The 13684-nt window shown below is 41.0% G+C and overlaps 1 protein-coding gene across 1 annotated transcript in view; it reads left to right on the forward strand.

Moving 5' to 3' along the window:
* Window positions 1-13684, forward strand: part of LOC143285759 (glutamate dehydrogenase, mitochondrial-like) — a 34570-nt gene that overhangs the window by 2481 nt on the left and 18405 nt on the right. Inside the window, exon 2 of the mRNA XM_076593180.1 lies at window positions 8868-9068. Within this exon, the coding sequence (XP_076449295.1) occupies window positions 8868-9068 (201 nt within the window). The remainder of the gene's footprint in view (window positions 1-8867; window positions 9069-13684) is intronic.

The following is a 13684-nucleotide window of genomic DNA, read 5'->3' on the forward strand; positions in this document are numbered from 1 at the left end:
TTGCTGCTTTACAACATATACAACAAGATAGTCTAATCAAGCCATGAAATGTCCTTACAGTTTGTGTTGTAAGTAAACCAGTTTTAAAATGACCTGGTGACCTTTATCAGTTTATGAACTCTATGCAGTGTTAGAAAATGTTACAGAAATGCTACAGAAGACATTGTTTTGGCCTATATATGTGAAGAGTTGCAACGGTACAATTTGTGAACTTGTGGAACTATGTAGATCTGTGTGGTGTAGATGTGTATGAAAACTATGATGGTGATGTTCTGCATTCCCTCATCCCTCGGTGCCCTTCCAACATTGCCACCCCCTGTTCCCACTCATTCACCCACCCCCTGGACTGCAGTTTTACTCTTTTTCTGTTTTCAAAACTTTTAAACTTAAAAAAAAAAATTAAAAAAATTAGTACACGCATGCACTTGTGCACATTCGCACACATACAGACACTGACACATTCGTTTTCTCACACACACACCCACGCGCGCACACACACACACACACGCACACGCACACACACACACACAGACATACCCTCCCCCTCCCCCCCCTGACCCCCTCCCCTTCCCCACACCACTACAAGTACAAGTAACTGAGCACAAATTTTAAGCTTTATCCTTCCTCCTTACCCCACTCTTTCTCTTCTCTTCCCTCACCTCTGAAGGTCACAGTGACCCTGAATTTCTGAAGTGACTAGAAATTCTGGTGACACTGTCTTTGGGCTTACCTAAGAAAAGGTCTACCTCAGTACCTGTTTCAGTTTGTTGTTTTTTTGTTTGTTTTTTGTATGGGAAAGTGAATTCCAGTGCAAGGTAGTATGTGCACATTTTTTTTTATAAACCAGTGACTGTTATTTGGTGAGAGATCATTTGAGCTGTTGGTATCTCCTGTTTGCCTGTGTAGCCCAGACTGCAGAGTAATCGGTCTTAGCAGAAACAGAGGCACGCTTTGTTGAGAAGTAGGAAATGACACAGGAACGAAAGCAGTACTGAGGCACTCAGCTATTTCATCATCACTGGCTTATATCCAGGCCAAGCATTTTTCATGTTCTCACTTAGCTTGTCAGCATGTCCGATCAATAAATTTCACCACTCAGGCTTCCAGTGTTGCTCCCTCAGCATGTGTTACTTAAAACTATGAAGTCACTTCCACCCTGTTCTGTCAGGACACATAGACCCAGACCTGCTTTTTGGTTTATGTACATGTATGCATGTAGGCCTAGACCACTTTCAGGTACCCTACCTGTAGTGTTACTAAAATGTTGCATCATACTAGAACCAAGCAAACACAGGGTTGGGGAATATTTAAGGCAAACAAGCACACAGAAGGGATTACTGGGGTCACAGTACTTTGGCTCTTGGAGTCTTGGGTTCAGTTTCCTGCCCCCATGCCCTATTTTCCTTTCCCTGAGAGTAGTGTTAAAGAAAAACCTTTGAGTTCATGTACATGTATCTGTACATATATATACTACAAAATTACAATGCTCTGAGAGTGGGAGTGGTGAAATGCATAATTTGAACTGAAACTGTGTGAAAGGAGGATAAAAAAAAAGAAGAAGTCACTAACATGAGAGTGAAACACAGGGCTTAAGAGAACAGGATGAGTGATATATCAGAAATGAGACTAACTGTGAATTTTTGAAAATCAGAGATTTATTAAGCATAAGGAATTGCATGTGAGAAACTATGTTTTGAACTTGCCTTTGGATAGAATCATGTTACAGGTAATTTGCTTTCGATTAAACTTGTTTGTCATCTAAAAGCTGGATAAGAATAAACACACACACACACACACACACACACACACACACAATCAATGACACATGCACATCATTGCCACTGGGGTTTTTTTTTTGTTTGTTTGTTTTTCTTCATAATCGGGGTTCTATTTCAACGCCTTTGTCTTTTCAATCCCTCTGATTAACCATTGTCTGCTCTTCAGCAGGTCCAGTTGGTTTCTGTGGATAAACATGCAAACACATACACACAGAGAGAAAATATGAACTATACATATGTGCACAGACACATACATACTCACATGCATGAACAAATGCATCACTCCCATCCCCATCTTTTTGTGGTTATTGTTTTTGTCTTCGTCTGATATCTTACACTGTAAAATTGTAAAAATGATGATCAACTAACACACACACACATGCACGCATTCTCTCTAGTGTGCATGCTATGCACATACGCAAAGTAAAGTGATGAGTCCTCTAGGATTTTATGTCAACTCATTCATACCATCTGTGTTCCAAAGACACCTGTGCTGATCTGGTATAATGAGGAGTAAAAGCAGTCAGCATGTAAAAATTCAGGCATTGAAGAAGTGACAGCAGGGAGAATAAAGGGTGTTGGGAACCTGGTGCAAATATTAATGACTGATTGATATCAAAATCACATATTTTAAGCCATGTGTAGTTTTACCATCATTGCCTTGTCAAGGAAGGAAGGTTGCAGAATGGTAAACACACTTGTCTGTCAGTACTGTGTCCGTTTGGGTCCATGGGTTCAGATCCCAGTCTTGCCCTTTCTCGCAAGTTTGACTGGAAAGTCAAAGTGAGGTTCTAGTTGTTTGGATGAGATGATAAACCAAAGTCCTGTGTGCAGCACACACTTGGCCCACTGGAAAAGAATCCAAGGGTGTCTATCTCAGTGCCTGGTTAATGCCATGATATCATGACAGGAAGTGTAAAGTATTGTCTTGTTCCATAGTCCCAAATCTTAAATGGACCTCCATAACAGCATCGCTGTTATCATCGTTATCATCATAATTCTATGGCTTTCCGTGCCATGCTGTCATGGTGACCCATGCTATCTTCCGTGCTTGGGGTGAATCCTGTCAAAGTCTTCAGTGTCAGCAGATCCATGGTGGACCGTTGTTGGAGGGACATGGTGGTGTTTACAACCTTTGAGGGGATGCTCACTCAGTCTGGCTCTGCGATACTCACTCAGTCTGGCTCTGCGACTAAGCAATTTTTGTTATTCTTAGTTGGTGGTGTCCTGTGTATGTTAAGTCTGAGTTGGCACAACTGAACACCACCATGATTCAGCAGCAGTGCAGGGTGTCCTCTGGGAGACCTAACATCGACAGTCCCTCAGTGCTGGGGGACTGCCATGGATGAACCTGGGTGTGGCTGTGTATGGGGGACTTGGAACGAGCAGTGTGGGAGGAATAATTATATCAGAAACTGGGGCAGAAAAAAACCAAAAACAACACTTACCCCCAAAAAACATCAAAACATTTCATGGCATGCACACATACACACACACAAACACACACACACACACACACACACACACACACACACACACACAAACATGTGCAAGAATGAACATGCATTTTGGTATGCGCATACACAGACAGTCGCTGGCACACACACACTTACACACACACACACACACATGGGGGCTTGTGAGTGGTAGGTCTGGCTCTGTTTAAAAAAAACCTCACCAAACATGATTCATGGAATCTGTGTGTGGTCTAGTCTACGCATATATATATGCATTTGATCTTGAAAGGCACTAGCAAGTCTCTTCACATTTTATGGCTAGTAATGCTCATGGTGGTACTGCATTGATCCCTCAGGCATTGCTGAGGTTTGAATCACCGACCTTGTGGGCCTGCTATGGAAGTCTGAGGAGTTTTGCCCTCATTCTCAAGGCCTGACTAAGCACGTTGGGTTATGCTGCTGGTCAGGCATCTGCATGGCAGATGTGGTGTAGCGTATATGGATTTGTCCGAACGCAGTGACGCCTTCTTGAGCTACTGAAACTTGCCCTTCAGAAAGACCGAGCTCTATGACAATACCAACTGAATAACAGCAGACCCACCTGACCCCCACTCTGCCCTTCAGTAACCTTAGGGTGTGGAAGGAAAGGGAGAGACATACATAGTTTGGATTATACTGAAACCTGTGTGAGGGCTGGAAAAGCTGTTTGTGTGCATTTACATTTGTTGTTGTGGTTTGTTGGTGTTTTTTGCTTATTGATGCTAGCATGCTGTTGAAAAGAAATAATCATGGTTTTATTATTTTTTTTTTTTTATTATTATTATTTTTTTTTTTTAGAGATTTAAAAAAATGATGTAGTAGACAGTATTCTGTCAGTTGTTTGAGAATACTGTGAGTTACAATGCATTTTTACAACTGGACCGCCAGGGAGGAGAATTATCAGTTTGTTTAAGACCTGCATGACTCTCTGAATAATGTATCAGGGTGGATGATTATTGATCTGCCATTCCAGAAAGGCTGTGAAGCTTTAATTAAAAGGCTGTTGAAAATACTGCAGTTGACACTTAAGTCAAAAGTGCATGCAGGTGGGAAAAGACAGACCCCGTCACAAAAGCAGACCACATACTGCAAACTTCACAAGTATAGAGGACAATAATTGTCCAACCCATGACACAGCACCAACCATGGAAACTGTCACTGTCAGTATCCCTGCTATACCCTCACACATAAAGTCAGGTCACGGACCAGTGAGTCTAGAAAGAATTCTGGCATAGAACAGTGGCATCTATCCAGCTTTACATGGATTTATGACAACAAACACTATGCTGTTAATGTTGTGGATGGGGGTTAGAAGGAAACACTGGAATAATGAATAATGATATAAATAATAAATATAACACATTTATATACGGCACTGAATCTTTTGCAGAGACAGTTTGAAGCGCTGTTACTCACGACTTTCAAACGCACACATACATGTAGACAGGCTATTTTGGAAAGAGGCACGGGTATTTAGTGTAGAATGGATAGACCCAGGTGCGTATAAAAAGTAATTCAAAGTGGTCGGTTCTTACAGTGTTGAGGAAGTGTTGTGTGCTAAAAAAAAAAAAGACCAGGTTTGTTTTGTGTGTTTTAAATCTCCAATTCATTATCCATCTATCCATCTATCTAGATCTGTCTGTCTATCTGTCTATATGTATCTATCCATCTGTCCATGATATATCTTAAACCATGGTGTGAGTCTTAATGATTCAGATGGAACAGAAAAAAAACTGGAAGCCCAGTGAGCAGCTTGCATTTTTGTTTTGTGTGGGGTCAGACCAATGTTCACCCAGGTCTGTGTTCCCCCCAATTTTTTTTCCAGCTAATTCTTAGTTTCCCCCTGTCTATACTCCACCAGAACAATGTTACCCCAGGTCTTTGTTTCCACAAATTTACATTTTCTTGGTCTTTGTTCCCCCAGTTCTGTGTTCCCCATAGTCTATATTCTTCTTCCTCCCAGGTCTGTGTTGCCCCAGTTCTGTTATCCAAGGTCTATCTTGCCCCACGTCTAGGACCACTGCTGACCACTATTGACCACAACCCAAAAGTGCTCAGATTGCGTTTAGTCACATTTGTGCATTATTATGTCTTGACAGCTGTTTGACTGCTGCCTTACCACCACTGACCACTGACCATCGCCGACCACTAATGATCACTGACCACAGATGACCACCACTGACCACTACTCACCTGTGTTGACTGACCACTACCCACCGTTGACCACTGCATCATGTTAACATCTTTCTGCATTAAGAGTACTAGTATTAGTATTTTCAACTGCATTTGACCACTTACCATTACTGAGGTCATTTCTGATCACTGACCATTGGTGACCACTTACGGCTACTGACTGCTGAGCACCGTTGAACACTAGTGACCACTGACCACTGCTGATCACTCACCACCAATGGCCACTGACCACTTCTGACCACTGACCACAGCTGACCACTGCTGACCAGCACATAAAAGTGAATGTATGATTAAACATACATAGGCCAGGGGGACCATAGACTTGAGGGAATGTAGACCTGGAGGAACTTAGAACTGGGGTAACTTCGACCTGGAGGAACATACACATGCTACCTGTTGTGTGCATGGAAGCTGGAAGCTGCATCAGCAAAGGAATGGTCCACAGACTTTGTGTCAGGACGAAAAACCTGAAGAACAGCTGTATTCCACCCTATTTTGTTTAGAAAATGCTTACAACTTTTTCTTTTTCTTTTCTTCTTTTCAATACTTATTATTATTTATATGCTCTTCTATTATTATTATTGTTATTATTGATTTTTTTTTTTTTTATAGCAGAGCCAGTAGTAAAGCAAAGAAGCAACTCATTGATAAGGAAACCCCAGTGGACCAAAAAGCCAGTTTTACCTTACCTTGCATTCAGGAAACGTTCAGCTGTGCTTTAGCTCGTTGGCGTCGGGTTGTATTGTAGGAGATTATATTATTACGGTCCATTGTCATGCCTGTGTGGCTTGAACAGCACAGAAGGGTGGTAACACTAAAAAGCATTACTGTGCTAATCTGCAGGCGTTTTGTAAATTAGGTACAGGTCGTATGTTGCGGGGCGGGGAGATGGGTTTGGGGGCGTGGGGATCAGTTTTCCTGTGAAAGAGTTTTCTTCTTCTTCTGCGTTCACTCGTATGTACACGAGTGGGCTTTTACGTGTATGACCGTTTTTACCCCGCCATGTAGGCAGCCATACTCCGTTTTCGGGGGTGTGCATGCTGGGTATATTCTTGTTTCCATAACCCACCGAACGCTGACATGGATTACAGGATCTTTAACGTGCGTATTTGATCTTCTGCTTGCATATACACACGAAGGGGGTTCAGGCACTAGCAGGTCTGCACATATGTTGACCTGGGAGATCGTAAAAATCTCCACCCTTTACCCACCAGGCGCCGTCACCGTGATTCGAACCCGGGACCCTCAGATTGACAGTCCAACGCTTTAACCACTCGGCTATTGCGCCCGTCAGAAAGAGTTTGAATACTTGTCTTTAGACCATTTAATTTAGTGAAATATATGAAATCTGTATAGTTCCACATCTTTTGATTTTTTTTTTTATCTTATGATTCTGTTATAGAATGGTTATATCAAATAGTAACTTTTCTCTCTGTGTGTGTAGGTATGTCTGTAGGTGTGTGTCTGTGTGTATGTGCATGTGTCTGGGTAACTTCTGCATGTTTGTGTGTGTGTGTGTGTGTGTGTGTGTGTGTACTTGCACACAAGTAAAATAAAAGGTACAGAATAAAAACAAACAAACAAAAAAACAACCAAAGACTGGAAAGTTGATGTGCTTATTTCTTACCCAAGGCCTGATTTAAAATTAATGTATTTGAAAGGATGAACTGGCAAAAGAAGAGAAGAAAAGATGGCAACAACAACAACAACAACAACAACAACAAAGGAAGAAAAAGAGAGAGAGAATGCATTTGCAACTGTGTGTTGATCTGTTTGTGTCCATGCAAATATATAGGGTGCATGAGACAGTGTCTCTGTGTATACAGAAATAAATGTGTGTGTGTGTGTGTGTGTGTGTGTGCATGCACACATGTCCGTGATGCACACAGACCCAATGACCCAAGTAATGTTTTGTTGCAAAATAGAAAACTTCTGCAGTTCCATGTTAGCATAACGTCTCGGCCATTTTTTGTATAGAATTAGAAAAATGTCACATTTAGAGACCAGGGCTTCCATATCAGGTGACTGCGTTAAACATTTTTCATAAGTACCATTGCCCAAGTTGTGAACCATATATCACTTTAGGTGCCATTGCCCAAGTTGTGAACCATATATCACAAGTCACAAGTTTAAGGGTTTTTTCAATATGGGATCAAGTGTGATGGTTGTTTTTTTGTTTTGTTTTTTGTTTGTTTGTTTTTTTATTTTGTTTTTAATGATTTGGATGGCAGTATGATTGTAAAGGTGGGAGTGTATTACTGAAATGGCTCAGCAAGTGAAGGGACCCACACGAGGAATAGCCAGCTTTAAATCAAAGTGTCATGAAGTTTGTGTTATGTAAGTGCTTGCAAGAATTTATATGTGGTATGCAGTGTGCTGTTCCTCTCAAAGTCTGTAGAGACACCGACTGAAAACTCAAACACACTAAAGGGATGTCCCTGGCAAAATTCAATAGAAAAATCCACTTCGATAGGAAAAACAAATAAAACCGCACACAGGAAAAAAATACCAAAAAAAATGGGTGGCGCTCTCAGTGTAGCGACAATCTCTCCCTGGGGAGAGCAGCCGGAATTTTACACAGTGAAATCTGTTGTGACAAAAAAGAGAAACAGAAATACAAATACAATAGACCTGTCAGGGTCAGTAGAGACACTGGCTGAAAACCAACACATCTGTCACTAAGTGATAACTCAAGCATGCCTGTCAAGGTCTATGGAGACATTAACTGGTAACTCAAACATGCCTGTCAAGGTCTGTAGAGACACTAAGTGATAATTCAAAAATGTCTGTCTGTGTCAAGGTCTGTAGTGACACAAACTGAATACTGAAACATGTCTGTCAATGTCTATACTGTAGAGACACTAACTCAGCCATGCCTGTCAAGGTCTGTAGAGACAAACCCTTTGGTTTGAATACCGTCATCCAATTTAGAAGGGTGTCATGATGATGTCACAAGAGAAAATGAGCTTGTTGGCAAAGGAGGCTTAAGATTCAGAGAATCAGGAAAATGTAACTTCAAGGAGTAGAGAATAGGGATTTTGTGTGTTTTGGCATGTTTCGAAATGTTTTTGAAGAAAGTTGTAGACAAGTGGTGTATTCTCTGTGTGTACACATCCAGAAACTGAGAAAAGCCATGTTAGATCACCAGTTTTCATGAACATATTTCTTATTCTATAAAACTGGCTTCAAGGAAAATATGGATTTAACTTCACCTCTTCATTGTTATTGCCTACGGTACATTTTGCATTTCTTCTTTCAATTTGCTTTTATGCTCTGCATTTAAAATTGAAATATTATAATTGTCAGAATGTTTAAAAAAAAAAAAAGAAAAAAAAAAGGAAAGCAACAAATTACCCCATGATTACCGTAATTATTTTCCCTCCTTCTTTCCTGTGCCCAGGTATACGTTACAGCGACGATGTCAACATTGACGAAGTGAAGGCGTTGGCGGCCTTGATGACGTACAAGTGCGCCATCGTGGATGTCCCCTTTGGCGGCGCCAAGGCGGGCGTGAAGATCAACCCTCAGAGGTACTCTGAGCATGAGCTGGAGAAGATCACACGTCGTTTCACAGTGGAGCTGGCCAAGAAAGGCTTTATTGGTAATGTTGTTGTCTCTGTCTCCTTTCTTTCGATGAGTCATGGAAACAAGAACATACCCAGCTTGCGCTCCCCCCAAATGGAATAGGACTGCCTTCGCAGGGTATATAAATAAAACTGTCCTACACATAAAATGTTACATGAGTGTGTGTGTGTGTGTGTGTGTGTGTGTGTGTGTGTGTGTGTGTGACTGAAACCTGACTGAATGACATAGAAGACGAATGATGAATGCCCAGTGGTAGCCGTCAGTCGGCTGTATCCAGGTAGGCAGGCTGGTGTGCCAATGACCCCAGGTTTATAAAGCTCTGTGAGTTTGGTATCTGACCAAAGATAGGCATAACATAAGTATCCATATTATCTTCCTTCACATCCAGAAATCCATAACAAACAAACGCTTCTTTTCATTAAAAGTAATGATGATGATGATAATGATAATGGTAGTAATGATAATTGTTATTTTCATTGTGCTGAATCTTCTGTGGAAACAGATCAAAGTGATCAGAGACCCAACTTTCACATGCATGACTCAAAGGGATGGAAGACAAAACTTGCAGATTTTATAAATACAGTTAGAAAGCCAGAGAAACCACAGATAGAAAAAGGCAAGGTATGGAGGAGCTGATCTGGAAAGCGGTAGGTTTTCAGGCCAGACACGAAAGAGATGATTTGCAGGGATTTGCACATTTTGCTGTGATGAAATTGCTACAAATTGGGTTGTTTTTTTAAAATGTAGAAATAGCTAAGATGTTGCAAGTCTTTTGGAGGAAAGGTTTTGTACTCATTGCAGATCTGAACTGTTTTGCATTTTTTGTCATGATTTGAATAATTCATTACGCACTGGCTTTCATTTAATGGTGGTGTGCATCTAACAATAGCTGAAAATTTGTCAGTTTTTATGAGAAGTTTTCACGCTGCAACATTGCATCCGGTTTTTTTTAAATTGCCAGTAATATTGTTCACAGGTAATGAAATTCATCCCCCCAAAAGATCCCATAAAACAAAGAAAAGCTTAAGACTTGCTGCATGCCCTCAGGGTGAAGACAAAGATAATGTGCACTTGATAGTCTTACCTGTTTGGTTGAGCAGCTGTAATCGGTATCACCTTTTTATGTGTCTTTTTTCTGCTTGTTGGTGTTTAATCCTTTTCTTCTCTTTTGTTGTTTTTTGTTTGTTTGTTTGTTTGTTTTCTCCAGATGTTCTATTGCACGTTCACACTTCTGTATATGTTTTAAATTGGACATTTAAACAAAAAATCAGCATTACAGTGGTTAACAAAATGTGTTTGACCTCATCGACATGGCTATTGCTGGTGCGCTATCTGTGATGACAGAGATCTACTCTTCTGTTCTCTTTCTTGGGGTTACAGTTAAACACACTGTTTATTTTTCACTGACATTTGACATGGATTTGTATTGCTTGTAATAAATACTGTCTGTTAAAATAACTTGAATAACACACGTTTTTTTCCTTGCTTATTATTTTAGGAACACCATTTCGATTATGTCTTTGAACTGAGAAAATGTATTTGTTGAATTTGTTGTGTCTATAAATGTTAGTGCAAACAGAAGTTTGTTTGTAGGGTATTAAAGGAATCCATTGTGCTTAATTAAATCTTGTTTCACAGAAAACATGTAGTGAGAAAGGCTTTCCAAAAGCATTCTGCACAGGCTGAACTATGAATCAAGGTTATTGGACACAGAATGGGAGGAGCAGGCTGTCCAAGAACTGGCACCAGAAGCATACTACACACAGAGCAAGCGTGTAGAAGATAACAGCCATGCAGACAACCCCAATTTTGTGCCAGCTCCACCTGACAGCAAAAATCCAGACGTAGCTTCAACAGGAATACAGCACCACATTTGCCAACCGACTTTCCAGCCCACTGACCTATTTCAGTGGTTTTCCTCCCACTGTGTGTGTTTGTGCAGGCCCAAAGCTGGCTAGCTGTATTGTATGTATAGATGTACTAAAGATCCTATACTACACTTCTCCATTTACTCTCATTCGTGAACTTAAGAGTGGAAGAGTGTACTTCCCCAAGTTGTAGTAACTGAAAGACAGACAGCTCTGGTTATGTGTCACTAAGCTTTCCTTAGCTGATGCCCCAACAGTCAACAGGAGATAGACAAGATGAGGAAACCAGACTGCGGGTTCCTCGTTTCCAGCAGCCCTTACTATTTGTCTGTTTTTCTTTTGCATTGCAGCAGTTGTTTTGGGTTGTTTTTTTTTGTGCATGCGCTCACGTGTGTGTGTGTGTGTAAATGTGGCTTTTAAAATAGCAGTTTCTTTGTTTTAATTGGACAAGAATCACAAGTATGACCCAGGTATTATACAGACCATAAAAGGCAGAGCAAGGAACTGTTTTGGGGAATTAGTTCTTGGAGTTATATACAGTGTCTACTTCACCTGCCAATGGCAGTAGCCAGGACTGATGGTTGTGGCCTGAAAGTCAGAGTGACATTTCTCTAGTGATATGAAAATAGCGAGAGTGCATATACGAGTATATATATGTATGAGAGACTGCATGCTGTGCCTGAAACAGAAGTGGCAGTTAACCTTTGGCTTTATTGTAAGAAGATGTACACAATGATTCCTCATTGACCAGTGAAATAATATTTGTGTTTGGGGCAAGTGTCTTGCTAATCTGTTGATCATAATACTGATGCATATTTTGAGCTGTGAGCCTCTTTAAAAAAAAAAAAAAATTATTGTTTGGAATGCAGGAAAACAGATAGTTGATTCCCACCTGTTATGCCTGTATAGTTGTTTACACACACACACACACACACACACAAAATATTGAGAAAAAAAAGGGGGGTGGGGGGGGGAGGTGTAACATCTGTCAGGTGTTCTAACTTACAACATTGACCACACATGTTACACAGTGCAGTCAGCATAGAGGACATTGACTGCATTGAGACAAACATCAGACAGATATTTATGTAAGCAAACACACACACACACACACACACACACACACACACGAAACAAACCCCACCATATTTTTATATACATAAAACATGGCATTTGGCACACCCATTCAAATGTTACAAAAGCCCTGAGGGTTTACAATGAAAAGCACAACAATGACATCTGCACACTAAAAACACACATGCACAAATCCTCCCACTGCAGCCTCAGGAGGGGGTAAGGGTGGTGAGGGGGTGGGGGGGTTGTGGGGGGGGGGAAGGGAAGGGGACAATAAGCCCAGCTGTTGTATTGGACGGCATGCCCAGCTGTTTAGGGAGTGAAGGAGATGAGCTATAAAAAAATTTCAAGTGTGTGTGTTTGTGTGCATGGTTGTTTGCATGTGGGAGAGTGTATGTGCATTTATGCAGAACATAGACATATCAGCAGTAGTTGTGTGTGTGTGTGTGTGTGTGTGTGTGCAGAACATGGACATATCTTCTGCATTCTGTGTGTGTGTGTGTGTTTGCATGTGTGTGCATGCGTGTCACTGTTTGCGTGTTAAGCGCTTGTGTTTATGTGTGTGTGCTTGTTCATGTGTGCAGAGCATGCACTAACCTACTTCTTTCATGCCCCTGCATGTTCAAAATATACAGTCATATATCATGTGCTCTTAGTAAAGAAAGGGCACATTCATTGCAGCGTGAAACATACAATTTGAACTGAAATAGAGCTGCTGTTGGCGCAGACACACATTACAGACCCTTTGTATGCTGCTCACACTGTAGATTTTATGTGCACTGGTGTGTGACATTGCGAAAGTAGGCAACTGTGAGCATTACTTGTCTTTGTGAAGAGTTTAAGTGGTGGAGATCATGTTTCTATGAGTGAATTTGGTTTCAAAAGTTTGTGTTGGTTGAGCAGTTTTTGCAGGTACTCTGCAAAGCTTGTGTCGCTTGCCTAGTTTTACACTCACACAGCCAAGTTGTCAGTCTTTCAGTTAAACAGATAATTAAATTTCTTGGGGGGAACATTATAAACTACCAGAAAGAAATAGCTATTTTCATCAATTTTGTTTCTGATTCTGAGGAAAAAAGAATGCACACATAGACATGTCACATATACACACAGATTTACAACCCCCCCCCCACCCACCCACACACACACACACACACACACACACACACTTACACACACATACACACACATACACTAACACATGAACACATACAATAATGCTGAGATACACACATGCACAAACACACACACACACACACACACAAACATGTACAAACTCTAACACAACGGCTGTGTGTCATGTCACTGTGTATCACATGGAGGAAAAAAAAAGTCTGATTATGGTACATTATAATGTTTCTGTTCTTTGTTCATATTTGTTTGTTGTTTTTTGTTTTGTGTCTGACAATAATGTTTCCTTTGACATGGAGGAGATGACATTTTCTTGTCAGGGGAAGGAAACGTAAAAAATAATTATGTTTACAGAGGTTGCACCCTTTGACCTCTGCCCCCTGAGGATGGGGACACACTCCCCTCTCAAATCCTCCCCCCAGATGGTTTACAAACTATTCTTCATTCGTGGGCTGCAACACAAACGTACACGAGTTGGTTTTTATGTGCATGACCGTTTTTGCCCTGCCTTGTAGGCAGCCATACTTCGTCTTCAGGGATGTCTACAAATAATTTGCTTCCT

This window comes from Babylonia areolata, chromosome 1, assembly GCF_041734735.1.
Source record: "Babylonia areolata isolate BAREFJ2019XMU chromosome 1, ASM4173473v1, whole genome shotgun sequence".
In the NCBI taxonomy this organism is placed as follows: Eukaryota; Metazoa; Mollusca; class Gastropoda; order Neogastropoda; family Buccinidae; genus Babylonia; species Babylonia areolata.